Source organism: Palaemon carinicauda, chromosome 14 (genome assembly GCF_036898095.1).
Source record: "Palaemon carinicauda isolate YSFRI2023 chromosome 14, ASM3689809v2, whole genome shotgun sequence".
NCBI lineage: Eukaryota > Metazoa > Arthropoda > Malacostraca > Decapoda > Palaemonidae > Palaemon > Palaemon carinicauda.
The window spans coordinates 11,090,028-11,103,409 of record NC_090738.1 but is presented as its reverse complement, the minus strand read 5'-3'; the positions used below and the strand labels follow the sequence as shown (position 1 = coordinate 11,103,409).

The 13,382-nt window shown below is 34.9% G+C and overlaps 1 protein-coding gene across 1 annotated transcript in view; it reads left to right on the top strand.

The window, feature by feature from the left end:
• Nucleotides 1-4,693: 4,693 nt before the first annotated feature.
• The window catches only part of LOC137652678 (uncharacterized), a 36,308-nt gene continuing 27,619 nt past the window's right edge, over nt 4,694-13,382 (top strand). Inside the window, exons 1-6 of the mRNA XM_068386082.1 lie at nt 4,694-4,767; nt 5,139-5,259; nt 9,277-9,474; nt 9,601-9,783; nt 10,157-10,348; nt 13,165-13,347. Of these exons, the coding sequence (XP_068242183.1) occupies nt 5,217-5,259; nt 9,277-9,474; nt 9,601-9,783; nt 10,157-10,348; nt 13,165-13,347 (799 nt within the window). The 5' untranslated portion in view covers nt 4,694-4,767; nt 5,139-5,216. The remainder of the gene's footprint in view (nt 4,768-5,138; nt 5,260-9,276; nt 9,475-9,600; nt 9,784-10,156; nt 10,349-13,164; nt 13,348-13,382) is intronic.

Here is a 13,382-nt window from a genome sequence, read left to right as displayed (position 1 = left end):
ATGAAGGTAAGATATACACGTGAATATAGAAATAGTTATATGAGATTGCAGATATTTAGAGAAATGTTAGGATTAATGCTGTAGTGAATGACAAAGCATTAGAGGAAATTGAGGCTTGCAGTGAACATTTCACAGGTTTGTATGTGGTTTAAGAGATAAGAAAGGAGACACATGTGACAGGGTTAATGTACGTTTGAAGATGCTTGAGGATATGATTGTTAATGATGGACTATAGAAGAATGAAAACGTTCCATGAGTTGTGATTACAAGGGGCATGCTGTAGTATGGTAGCAAAATGGTAAGTTTTATTTGCTGACCAGGGCTTGTAAGGTATGTTTGGATAGGGAAATGGTATTAAAGTGAGGCATTAAGATGAATTTTTTCCTTTATATAATGAAAATATAACATAATTGTAAGATTTTTTTTAGCTACGTAACATTATTTGATACACTGTTAAAAATACCGTAATTTTAATCGGAAATTCTCTGGAAAATTATACTATTCTCAACCGTATTTCAGTAAAATACAAGCGACCGTAAATTTACCCTACTTTGTTATTATCTTAAACAGGTTGGTGACCGTAATGTCACTCGTTTACGTCAATATATCCGTTTTTAAAACGGTAAAAATTATGCAATAAATGTTGCCAGACATTTACCGTTTTTTTAATGCAAATTTTTAACAGTGTATACTTTCTAATGTTCATGATAGAAGCCTTAAGTGATAGAGGTAAGCATATATAGCATAGAGAATGAAAATACATGAACAGACTTCATTTAGACAAGAAACATTCTTTGTGGATAATCTGTTTTTATTTGTGTAAGGATATACAAGAAACGTGGATGTAAAATGAAAGAATTGATGTAGATGAAATGTAGATTGTTGAAGAATACATGTAACATATAATATCTCTTGAACGTTTAGAGGACTTTATGATAACTATCGTATCTTTTTCAGAAATATGAATAATGTGGAAGTCCGTTAGGATAAAAGTGGATATCTTATAAAAAATTTTCTGTCTTCATATTTGCTTAATTATTATTATTATTATTATTATTATTATTATTATTGTTGTTGTTGTTGTTGTTGTTGTTGCTATTATTATTATTATTATTATTATTATTATTATTATTATTATTAGCTAAGCTACAACCCTAGTTGGAAAAGCAGGTTGCTATAAGCCCAAGGGCTCCAACAGGAAAAAATAACCCAGTAAAGAAGGGAAATAAATAAACTGAATAAACTATGATATTGTTATGGGGTGAAAGATATTAGGAAATGGAGTGAAGGTAGAAGAGACGAAATATATTAGGGCGTATAGATGTCGATTAAATATTTTTATGGGTTGATTCAAGGTAGAAGATGCGTGGAGGGAGTTTTGGAGTTGCAAATTCAATCCATTTATATTCACCTAGTGCTTCTCTAATTCTCCAAAACCTCTTATGTTCTCTTCCAGCCTGCACAGACGCTCCTCCGGATCTTGGACCAAATGTAGTGATAGAAGGTTTTCCTTCGGATGCCCTCGGTGGTACGATAAACTACGCTTGTAATCCAGGGTTTTACCTTCCTCAGAAAACGGTGAGGAATAGCATTCTCCAAGGTTGGGATTATCTTTGTGGTTTTTGATATGTCAACATTTTGAGTTTCTCTCTCTCTCTCTCTCTCTCTCTCTCTCTCTCTCTCTCTCTCTCTCTCTCTCTCTCTCTCTCTCATAAAAGATAGTTGAGAGAAGAAACGATTTTTTAATCTATTACATTCTGTATTTGATGTTACCCATATTTTAGAGTAGCCCAATTCTCTCTCTCTCTCTCTCTCTCTCTCTCTCTCTCTCTCTCTCTCTCTCTCTCTCTCTCTCTCTCTCTCAGACGGAAATAACCTGTTATTTATTCCATCACCTGGAATAATTTAATAAGATTTTGAGCCTCACCTGAACTTTCTGACTAATCTTATGAATGGTTCCAGAGAAATACACGACCAAAGTCCCTTATTGCATCTCGGGAGAAAGCTCTGTACAGAAAACTTCCATATATTTTTTTTTCTTCTATTAACATAATGATGATGGACTTGTCAATGGTACATAAACCACCCGTAACATACTGCACCAGTTTCCTATGCAGTACAATGAATCTATTACAACTTTTTCCAAAGATTCCATTTCAATGCCTTTTCGAGCTTATTTAGCCAACCCTATATCAGTCTCACGTTTTCCCTCCAGCTAGTTTTAAGTTTTATAAAAACTTTCTATCAGTCTTTTCTTGTTTTGATTATGCTCATAACCAAGTCTAAAAAACAATTGATCTCTTCCTGTTTTCTCTCGTATTAAGCATCCACGTTTCACTTCATAAAGAAGACTACCCTTTTCTTCACCTTTTCTATGACTTGCCTCTTCTTTCCACTCTCCATTACCATTATTATTATACTTGCTAAGCTACAACCCTAGTTGGGAAAGTAGGATGCTATAAGCACAAGGGCTTCAGCAAGGAAAATAACCCAGTTAGGTAAGGAAATAAACTACAAGAGAAGTTCAAGAACAATAATATTAAAATAAATATTTTGTATACAAAATATAAAAACTTCAAAATAACTAGAGGAAGAGAAACAAGATAAAATAGTGTACCCTCAAGCAAGAGAACTCTACCCCAAGACAGTATAAGGCCATGGTACAGAGGCTATGGCACTACCTAAGACTAGAGAACAATGGTTTGATTTTGGCGTGTCCTCCTAGAAGAGCTGTTTACCATAGCCAAAGAGTCTTCAACCTCGATTCAGAATTCAGAGAGAGAGAGAGAGAGAGAGAGAGAGAGAGAGAGAGAGAGAGAGAGAGATTTCGCAAGTCACAGCCATCTCTTTCTTGAAAGCGCTGATACTAACTGAATGATTTCTTGTATGAAATGGACTTCTAGAAGATCTGCTTACCATAGCCAAAGTCTCTCTTCTACCCTTAGAAGAGGAAAGTAGTCACTGAACAATTACAGGACAGTAATTGACCTCTCGAGAGAAGAAAAATTGTTTGGTAATTGAAAGTTGTCATGTGTATGAGGAAAGACGAGAATATGTAAAGAATAGGCCAGTCTATTCTGTGCATGCGTCGGCAAAGATGAAATGAGCCAGTCAAAGGCCCAATATCTCTCTAGAGGTACTATCTCAACGGTGGCTGGTGCCTTGGCCAACCTACGACCAATTATATTAGCTTATTAGCAACTAAACTATCCTAATACTGTCCGTTTTTTCTTTTCCCGTTTGTTACTAATTATCCTTGGTTTATATCTTTCCTATTAGCCGCACCTTAAAAACTCTGGAAATATTTCTAAAGTATCATCTGCAATGTACAGTCACACCATGCTCAATTTATAACACGTTTCTTATACAAACTTGCACTTACATCCAATGTCCTTCCTCTGATTTCCCGTCCAATCTATCAATATTATCATTACTAAGCCATGAATGCTTAATTACCCACTTTAACACAAATTAGTCTCTCTACCATCTACGCATTTTGTTACTATTATTATTATTATTATTACTATACAGTATATATATTTATATTTATAATAATAATAATGATAATAATATACATATATATGTATATATATAAATATATATATATATATATATATATATATATATATATATGTGTGTGTATATATTATATATATATGTATATATATAATTTTAAAAGCACTTAATCTCATAGCATATTATGTCCTACTTATTTCTATTTTTCTGTCCAATATCTCTACTTTCAACTTCTTAGTGCTCTGAGGAGACCTGGATAATGAATGGTCTCCCTGGTCAACCTAAAGATCACCTTCCGTCTCATGGTTGTGGGGGCTTATTGAAACATCCCTGCCTAGCGATGTGTTTGACTGGGGTTCGAATTTCACTCAGGCTTGATGATATCTTGCATTGCTTGCAACCTTACTGGTTTTGTGAGCTAAGGATGGGTGGTGTGTCTACCTGCTGAGTCATCAGCAGCCATTGCCTGGCTCTCCTTGGTCCTATCTTAGGTAGAGAGAGGGCTTGGTTGCCGATCATATGTATATATGGTTAGTCTCTAGAGCATTGTCTTGCTAACTAGAGCGGCCAGTAGAATAGAATTGTATCTATCAATTGTGTCATCATTTTTTTTCTAGATTTATGTAATATTTTTAGTTCTTTGTGAGAAGGAAAGTCTTTCAAGAAGATCTATTAATTAAGTAATTCTTTATTTCCCTTCCAGGACGATCTTAGCTTAAGGAATGCGACTTCAGTCACCTGTCTGAAAGACCCAACGATGGCAACGACCCGGAATCTGTGGGTCTCCTCGGAAGGACCCATAATCAACTGCCTAATGAGTAATGTGATATGAAATCTCTTCTTAAGTAATAGAGGATTTAAACACGCTTAGGAGATAGTTGTATTTTTTTCAAATATTTTACTTTAATGTCAGTTTTAAATGGCTTCTTTTCCTAAAGTTCTTTGATCTTCCATGCTGTAAAAGCTGGATTTATGATGAACGAAAGAGATGATTCTAGGATAATTCCTCAAACTATAATTAAAAAATGATAAAGTTGATAGAATTGCCATTTCTTGCTATAATTTAAAAGTTCACCCGTTCCAGTCTGCTCCACCGTGAAATTGAGCTCTCTCTCTCTCTCTCTCTCTCTCTCTCTCTCTCTCTCTCTCTCTCTCTCTCTCTCTCTCTCAGTGTGCCTTGATGACCCACCAAGCGTCGCTGGTCTAATTACAACTACCTGGGATGGTGTTAACCGCACTCCAGGGACACAGGTAACACCTATTTGAACTTTGTATGGGTTTTTTTTTCTTTTTGACCAATATCAATACTGATTATATTTCGAAGATTTACAGGTGCTTTGTTTAAGATATACATTATATATTGTAACATCCAAGATGTATTATCGTACATTTACTTATATGTATTATAATTTTGTTTCTGTGTTAAATATAAAAGGTATATTGGACAGCTTATTATGGAAGTACAGAGAGATCAAAGAATTCCCCATTGATGATATTCATTAGATGATAAGGTCTCAGACTATAACAAAACACCTACTTGTTTTATAAGGCTCATATGTGTCTATAAAAATGAAAAATTTATCTTTCAAATATCAATTAAATAAAAGTATTTTTATTCATAGGTTACCTACAATTGCCCAGATGGACTACTCTTTGGAGATCTGAACTCGTCGTGGGTAATAAATTGTACGGAAAATGGGATGTGGACTCCAATTGACCCGAGTTTATTCACCTGCACAAGACGTAAATAAGCAATTCGTTGTTGTTCTTCTTTTAACTACCTCTACTACGAATATTGCCTCCGCCAACGAAGTTGGAAGGAGGTTATGTTTTACCCCCTGTTTGTGTGTGTTTGGTTGTTTGTGAACAGCTTCCCGGTCACAATTTTTGTCGTAGAGTAATGAAACTTCCAGGGGATTAACTGTTATGTAAAAGGCTGAAAATGATTAAATTTTGGAAGGTCATGGTCAAAGGCCAAGGTCACGGGCGAGCAAAAGGTCGAGACATAAAGTTCCGCGGCAGAGGTCTGCGTTCTACCGAGTGCCCCTCTTGTTTTTACTTTTTTTACGATTTTTCTTCTTCTTACTACTATTTTTGTTAATGTTGCTCCTTGTGTTATTGTGGTTGGTAGTAGAGAAAGTTGGTCGGACTGACAAGTCAATTAGATTACCTGGCGTCTGTTGAGAAAGTAGAAAAGGTTGCTTGCATGCATTCATCGATTATTGATACAGTTGTTAGTAGCAGTAGTTTAGAAAGATACTTGCAATGCTAAAGCAATAGTAGTTTCATTACAGACTGAGTTTGTTTACACAATCATCTCTTATCCTAGGCTGGGATGTGCCTGTACTTTTTAATTAATCATACTATTGAATATAAAGCAATTAAAGACAATCATGAAACTCGAGATATTTTGTGAATTCGTTTCAACCACCGCCGTGAAAATGAAGAAGCCTGAAAGTTTGTTAATAAGACCAGACATCCAAGAAGTAGTAGGAAGTAAGTTGGCCAGGGCACCAGCCACCCATTGAGATACTACCGCTAGAGAGTTATGGGGTCTTTTGACTGGTCAGACAGTACTACTGTACATTGGATCTTTCTCTCTGGTTGCGGTTTATTTTCCCTTTGCCTACACACACTCGCTGAATAGTCTGGCCTATTCTATACATATTCTCCTCTGTCCGCATATACCTGACAACACAGATTACCAAACAATTCTTCTTCATTCAAGGGGTTACTGCACTGTAACTGTTCAGTTGCAATTTTCCTCTTGTTAAGGGTAGAAGAGACACTTTAGCTATGGTAAGCATCTCATCTAGGAGAAGGACACTCCAAAATCAAACCATTGTTCTCTAGCCTTGAGTAGTGCCATAGCCTCTATACCATGGTCTTCCACTGTCTGGGGTTAGAGTTCTCTTGCATGAGGGTACACTCGGGCACACTTTTCTATCTAATTTCTTTTCATCTGGTTTTGTTAAAGTTTTTTTATACCATATAGGAGATATTTATTTGAATGTTGTTACTGTTCTGAAAATATATATTTCCTTGGTTCCTTTCCTCACAGGGCTATTTTCCTTGCTGGAGCCCCTGGTCTTATAGCATTCTGCTTTTCCAACTAGGGTTGTAGCTTAGTAAGTAAGTAATATTAATAATAATAATAACAATAATAATAATAATTTAGTTATCCTTTGTTATAGGTGGAATTCGTTTTCTTTAAATACTATGTGGAATTTGTTTTGTTTTCTTTAAAGACTATCAATCAAACATTGAGGTAAACTAATATAAATTAGTTGCTGAACACTCGGTTAGACTACAAAATATTAATCATGAACTTTATATATATATATTTATATATATATATATATATAGATAGATAGATAGATAGATAGATAGATAGGTATACACAGTATATACTACTGCTACTGGCTAGACCTAGATATTATTATTATTATTATTATTATTATTATTATTATTATTATTATTATTATTATTATTATTATTATTATTATTACTAGCCAAGCAACAACCCCAGTTAGAAAAGCTAGATGCTATAAGCACAAGGGGTCCAACAGGGAAAAATATACCATTCAGGAAAGGAAATAAAAAACAATATTAGAAAAAAATTACAATAAAATACTTTTAAAACGGTAACATCAAGACAGAAATGTCAAATAAACTATAAAAAGACTTATGACAGCCTGTTCAACATAAAAATATTTGCTGCAAGTTTGAATGTAAAGGATGGTCAGAATTATGAAAATTCTTATGCAGCATGCATAATGAACTAACTGAATGACGGAGCCAAAGATTAATAAATAGATCTGGAGTAAGAAATTTAATAGACCGTAAGTTTCTGTCCAACAAATTAAGATGATAATCAGCAGCTGAACACCAGACAGGAGAACAATACTCAAAACAAGGCAGAATGAAAGAATTAAAACACTTCTTCAGAATAGATTGATCACCGAAAATCTTAAAAGACTCAATAATTCATTTTTTTTTTTTTTTTTTGCAATTGAAGAAGACACAGAGCTTATGTGTTTCTCAAAATAAAATTTACTGTTGAGAATAACACCTAAAATTTTTAAGAGTTATACAAAGTTAAAAAAACATTATCATTGCTAATATCCGGATGTTGATGAGCCACCGTCCTTGACCTACTTACAATGATACTTTGAGTTTTGTTAGGATTCAACCTCATACCCCATAATTTGCACCATGCACTAATTTTAAGTAGATCTCTATTAAGGGATTTAGCAACCCCAGATCTACATTCAGGAGATGGAATTGATGCAAAGAGAGTAGCATCATCTGCATACTGTATGCAACAAACTGGTTTTCTAGGCTAAACCACATGTCATGTGTACAATATATAGTATGAAAAGTAATGGGCCAAGAACACGACCCTGTGGAACATCAGATATCACATTCCTATGCTGTCCATGGTGCCCATCAACAACAACTCTTTAAGATCTATTATTTAAAAATTCAATAATAATGCTAAGATACATGTCTGAGGCCTTTGTCCTGTATTGGATTAGAAACCTAGAAACCCATGCATTTGTTGTTGTTATTATTATATATATATATATATATATATATATATATATATATATATATATATATATATATATATTTATATATATATATTTACTGTATGTATTATATCCACTTAAGGAAAAGTTGAAAAAGACTTCATTGAAATTAGTACCTTCGTCTTTCGTGGCTACAATACATAGATTATACTCCATAACGTTTCAGCTTTCATGATTTCCACACATGTACATATGTATATACACACACACACACACACACACACATATATATATATATATATATATATATATATATATATATATATATATATATATATATATATATATATATATAGGCTAAATTAATAAACATAGAACCTATTTCAACCCAATTGTGGTCTTGGTTAACAATTCTAGTTTCTGGTGTGGTAGTTGAAGTTGTAAAGAATTAAAGACAGAATAAGTTACTCCCTCTTGATAGAAAACGTATATAAGAACCCAAAATATTGCTTTTTTAGCATTCTATTAACAGTTTAGTAAGATACTGTACGTAGCATTTTATTTTAGTAGCTGACAAAGGCAATTTTTTTTTATTTTAATTTGCAATTTTTACCTGTGAGAAAATGGGTATTGAATAGCCTCCCAGGCTTCAGCGACGGGTCATATGGTCCAAATTAATGAATGCAATCCTTTAAGAAAAGTTATGTACTTTTTCATTTATCATTCTTATTTACTTTCGGCATCATTTATTATCGTGATATAATTGAGGCTTACAACCGATGAACTTTATAACAAAATATGTACTCATAAAAACATATACTTCATCATCATCATCCTCAGCCGTTGCTAGTCCACTACAGTTCAGAGACCTCAGACATATCTTTCCACTTGCATCTGTTTATGGTCTTTCTATGCCAGTCTATACCCGCAAATCTTCTAGTTCGTCAATCCGTCATCTTCTCTTCCTTCCTCTGGTTCTTTGGTAATCGTTAGGGACCCATTCTGTTATTCTTAATGTTCATCTATTATCTGCCATTCTCATTATTGTCCTATACTTAGTAATAGTCAAAGTGCTCCTTGTTTATTTTTGAATGTCTTTTTCATTCTGAAAAGACATTAAAACGACCAAAATAGCCTCTGATACGGATAGGCAATTGTGTCAATAGAATAATATTTTGCTTAGATTGCATATAACCCTGATTATTAACTTTCTCCTCTTTACCTACAGCCGCTCCTTCTCCCCCTCCCTTGCCACCCTTCCAATCCATCATGGAGACTTCGGAGGAACTCTTCTGGGTTGGCTCCTCCGTCAACTACACCTGCAGGGACGACCAGATGACCCCCTTGGGAGTACGCTACTTCACCCTCACCTGCACCGCTTCGGGATGGATTCCACCACTGGACCCAGAGTTCACTTGTCTAAATAGTATGTTGTTTTGGACCTCGACTATGAACTTCTATATGTTAAGGCGCATTACTGCCATGAGTCTTTTTATCGTATCATTTCTATCCATTTGTTTCGTTAATATCTTTCATTCTATTCATTCAACAGTTTGTACAACTGGAGTACCAGACGTAGAATTCACAACTAATAACAAAACTGAGTATGCATACTGGGGGACAGTGATTCAGTTCGTAGCTGATGATGGCTTCTTGTTCCCCGATTATACGACCGTGAAATGGACGGAATGTCTTAATGGAAATTGGACTTTGCCCCAGATACCTTCTGCCAGAGGTAATTCTTACATGTTATTTTCTTTTGTGGTTAGATTGCAGCTTACCGTACTCTACCGTATATCTATTTATCAAGGTTAACTATTTATGTTGGCAAGAATAAGCAAAGTTTTGATAACTTTTCTTTCATGTTTTCTTGTTCATTGAAGGATAGTTTGGATGGAATGTTGAGTTAGTACTGACAACAAAATTTAGTAGGAAATAATTTTGTCCCAATAAATACAAAATACATAAAGCTTAAATAATAATTGAGGGAAAAATAACAAAAACGTCATTATATACTGAGAAGTCATGTGAAAACTAATGCACGAGTGATTTTTTTTTCATGAAATTGGTAATTAAATCTAAAACTAATCAATATTTTTTCCTTCAAGACGACTTACCAGCCCTGCCCCCAGCACCTGCGGGCAGCAACATCACGACACCGCCTCCGTTCTTCATAGGATCGACTGTTAACTACACCTGTCAAGGTGACATGCGTTTCCCCAACGGTGAAGTCTACACCACTTCCACGCTCACGGAAACTGGCTGGACGCAATTAGATCCTACATTCGTTTGTTTGAATGGTAAGATTGACTTCTCGAAGGAGGAACCCTTGGTAATGCAGTATACTGTATTTAGAAACTAGTGTACGAGATCCGTCAAAAATGACGGTTAAATATTTTGATAGATATGTACACGCACCCACTCTCACCACCATGGTATGACAAATCCCTCTCCCCCTTACCCAAGGGACGGGGATGAACCGAGTGTATATATGAAAATTTTATATATATATATATATATATATATATATATATATATATATATATTTATATATATGTGTGTGTATATATACATATACATATATATACACTATATATATACATATATATATATATATATATATATATATATATATATATATATATATATAAACCCAGACACTTGCTCTTTATTATAAAGGGGAGATAATAGGATGAAGACCTTGAGGAAGGTTTAAAAAAATCATAGAAAAATGGGGATAGATGAAGGTACTGATATGGAATTTTAGTAAAGAAGAGAGAGAGAGAGAGAGAGAGAGAGAGAGAGAGAGAGAGAGAGAGAGAGAGAGAGAGAGAGAGAGAGAGGGGCCATTTAATGTTTATAAACTCTTAAAGGTTTAAAGGCCGCTCATGAATGGCAGAGGCAAGGGACAGTGACATTGCCTTATTAAGCAGGACTAGAGACTGACCATGTATACATATAATCTGCGCCCAACCCTCCTCTCCACCCAAGCTAGGACCAAGGAAGGCCAGGCAATGGCTGCTGATTACTCAGCGATAGACCTATAGGATACCCTATAGCCCCCTTTTTAGCTCACAAGGAGGGTGAAGTTGCAGCGACCAAACGAAATAACGAATTTGAGCGGGACTCTAACCTGAGTTTGGCGTTCATCAGTCAGGGACGTTATAGCATCGGCCACCACAACCCTAAAGGAGAAAAATTTACATTCAAAACGTTGATGATGATAATGGTGACAATAGAGGAATACATAATTTTATCAGGGTTTCCTGGTTAATATATACGTTAGCAAGATAAGGAGAAGAAATGGAAATGAAAGTGCAAAAATTTTTGGTTCATTATAAGACATATTCATGTAAATCCAGAAACCCACAAAATTTCGGCTTGGAAAATCTCGGATGCATTACAAACAATTTTGTTAACTTTTTTATTCATTTTCATTCCCCTTAATCTTTAGGGTTGTTTGGCTGGTGTGGTAACGTCCCTAACTGGTGATTGCCAGACTGGGGTTCGAGTCCTGCTCAAACTCGTCAGTTCCTTTGGTCGCTGCAATCTCACCATCCTTGTGAGGTAAGGATGGGGGCTTTGGGGTCGCCTATAAGCCTATCTACTGAGTCATCAGCAGCCATTGCCTGACCCTCCTTGGTCCGAACTTGGGCGGAGACGGGGCTTGGGCGCTGATCATATGTAAATACATATGATCAGCGCCCAAGCCCCGTCTCCGCCCAAGTTCGGACCAAGGAGGGTCAGGCAATGGCTGCTGATGACTCAGTAGATAGGCTTATAGGCGACCCCAAAGCCCCCATCCTTACCTCACAAGGATGGTGAGATTGCAGCGACCAAAGGAACTGACGAGTTTGAGCAGGACTCGAACCCCAGTCTGGCAATCACCAGTTAGGGTCGTTACCTTTGTCATTCATGAGCCGACTTTAAACCTTTAAATACTAAGTAAAATTGTCATTTTCATCTGTCCATAATGATATTTTATAAAAAGGAACAACTAAACTTATTAAGATTATTGTTGTTATTGTTTTAGTAGACTAGAACGAGAATGACGACCAAAATAGGTCACACCCAAATCTTAAATAGACATCTCCCTTATTATTATTATTATTATTATTATTATTATTATTATTATTATTATTATTATTATTATTATTATTATTAGTTGAAAAGGCAGGATGCCATAAGCCCAAGGACTCCAACAGGGAAAAATATCATCGCTGAGGAAAGGTAATAAGGAAATAAATAAACTACAAGAGAAGTAATGAGCAACTAATATAACATATTTTAACCGAAGCAACATTAAAATTGATCTTTCATTTATTAACTATAAAAAGAGACTTATGTCAGCCTGTTTAGCATAAAACATTTGCTCCAACTTTGAACTTTTGAAGTTCTACCGATTCAACTACCCAATTAGGAAGATCATTCCACAACTTAGTCACAGCTTGAATAAAACTTCTAGAATACTGTGTAGTATTAAGTCTTATGATGGAGAAGGCCTGACGATTAGAATTAACTGCATATCTAGTATTACGAACAGGATGGTGCTCTCCGGGAAGATCTAGATATAAAGGATGGTCAGAATTATTAAAATTTTAATGGGTGCAGCATTGATTATAGCAAGGTAATTATTGCCGTTGTTATTGTAACTAATATCGTTGAAAGAATTATCCATATTGTTGTTCTCTTACTTGAAGGTACACTATCTTATTTCTCTTCTTGATTTTTTTAAGTTTCTATAGTTTATAAATGAAATATCTGTTTTAATGTTCTTACTGCTCTTAAAATATGTTATTTTAATTTTTCATTACTTCTTTTGTAGTTTATTCATTTCCTTGTTTCCTTTCTTCAGTGAGCTCTTTTCCCTTGTTGGAGCCCTTTGGGGTCATAGCATCTTGCTTTTCCAACTAGGATTGTAGGTTAGGTAATAATAATAATAATAATAATAATAATTAGTATTATTATTAATGTTGATAATTATGAAAATAATAATAATAATAATGATAATAATTAGTATTATTATTAATATTCATAATTATGAAAATAATAATAATAATAATAATAATAATAATAATAATAATAATAATAATAATAATAAGGATTATTGTCCTAGTGTGCTTGGAAGAACCGCACTACATCTACGGGGCCATCACCTACAATTACACCGGGGTGTCCGTGTGGGGATCGGCCATCGAATACCGCTGCAACGGGATGTTTCACGGAGGCAATTCCACTCTCCTCAACTACTGCTTGCCTGGAGGCAATTGGAGCCTCTTCTATGTTCCTTATTGTATCGGTAGGTACTGTCTTGATTTTTTTTTATTTTCTTTG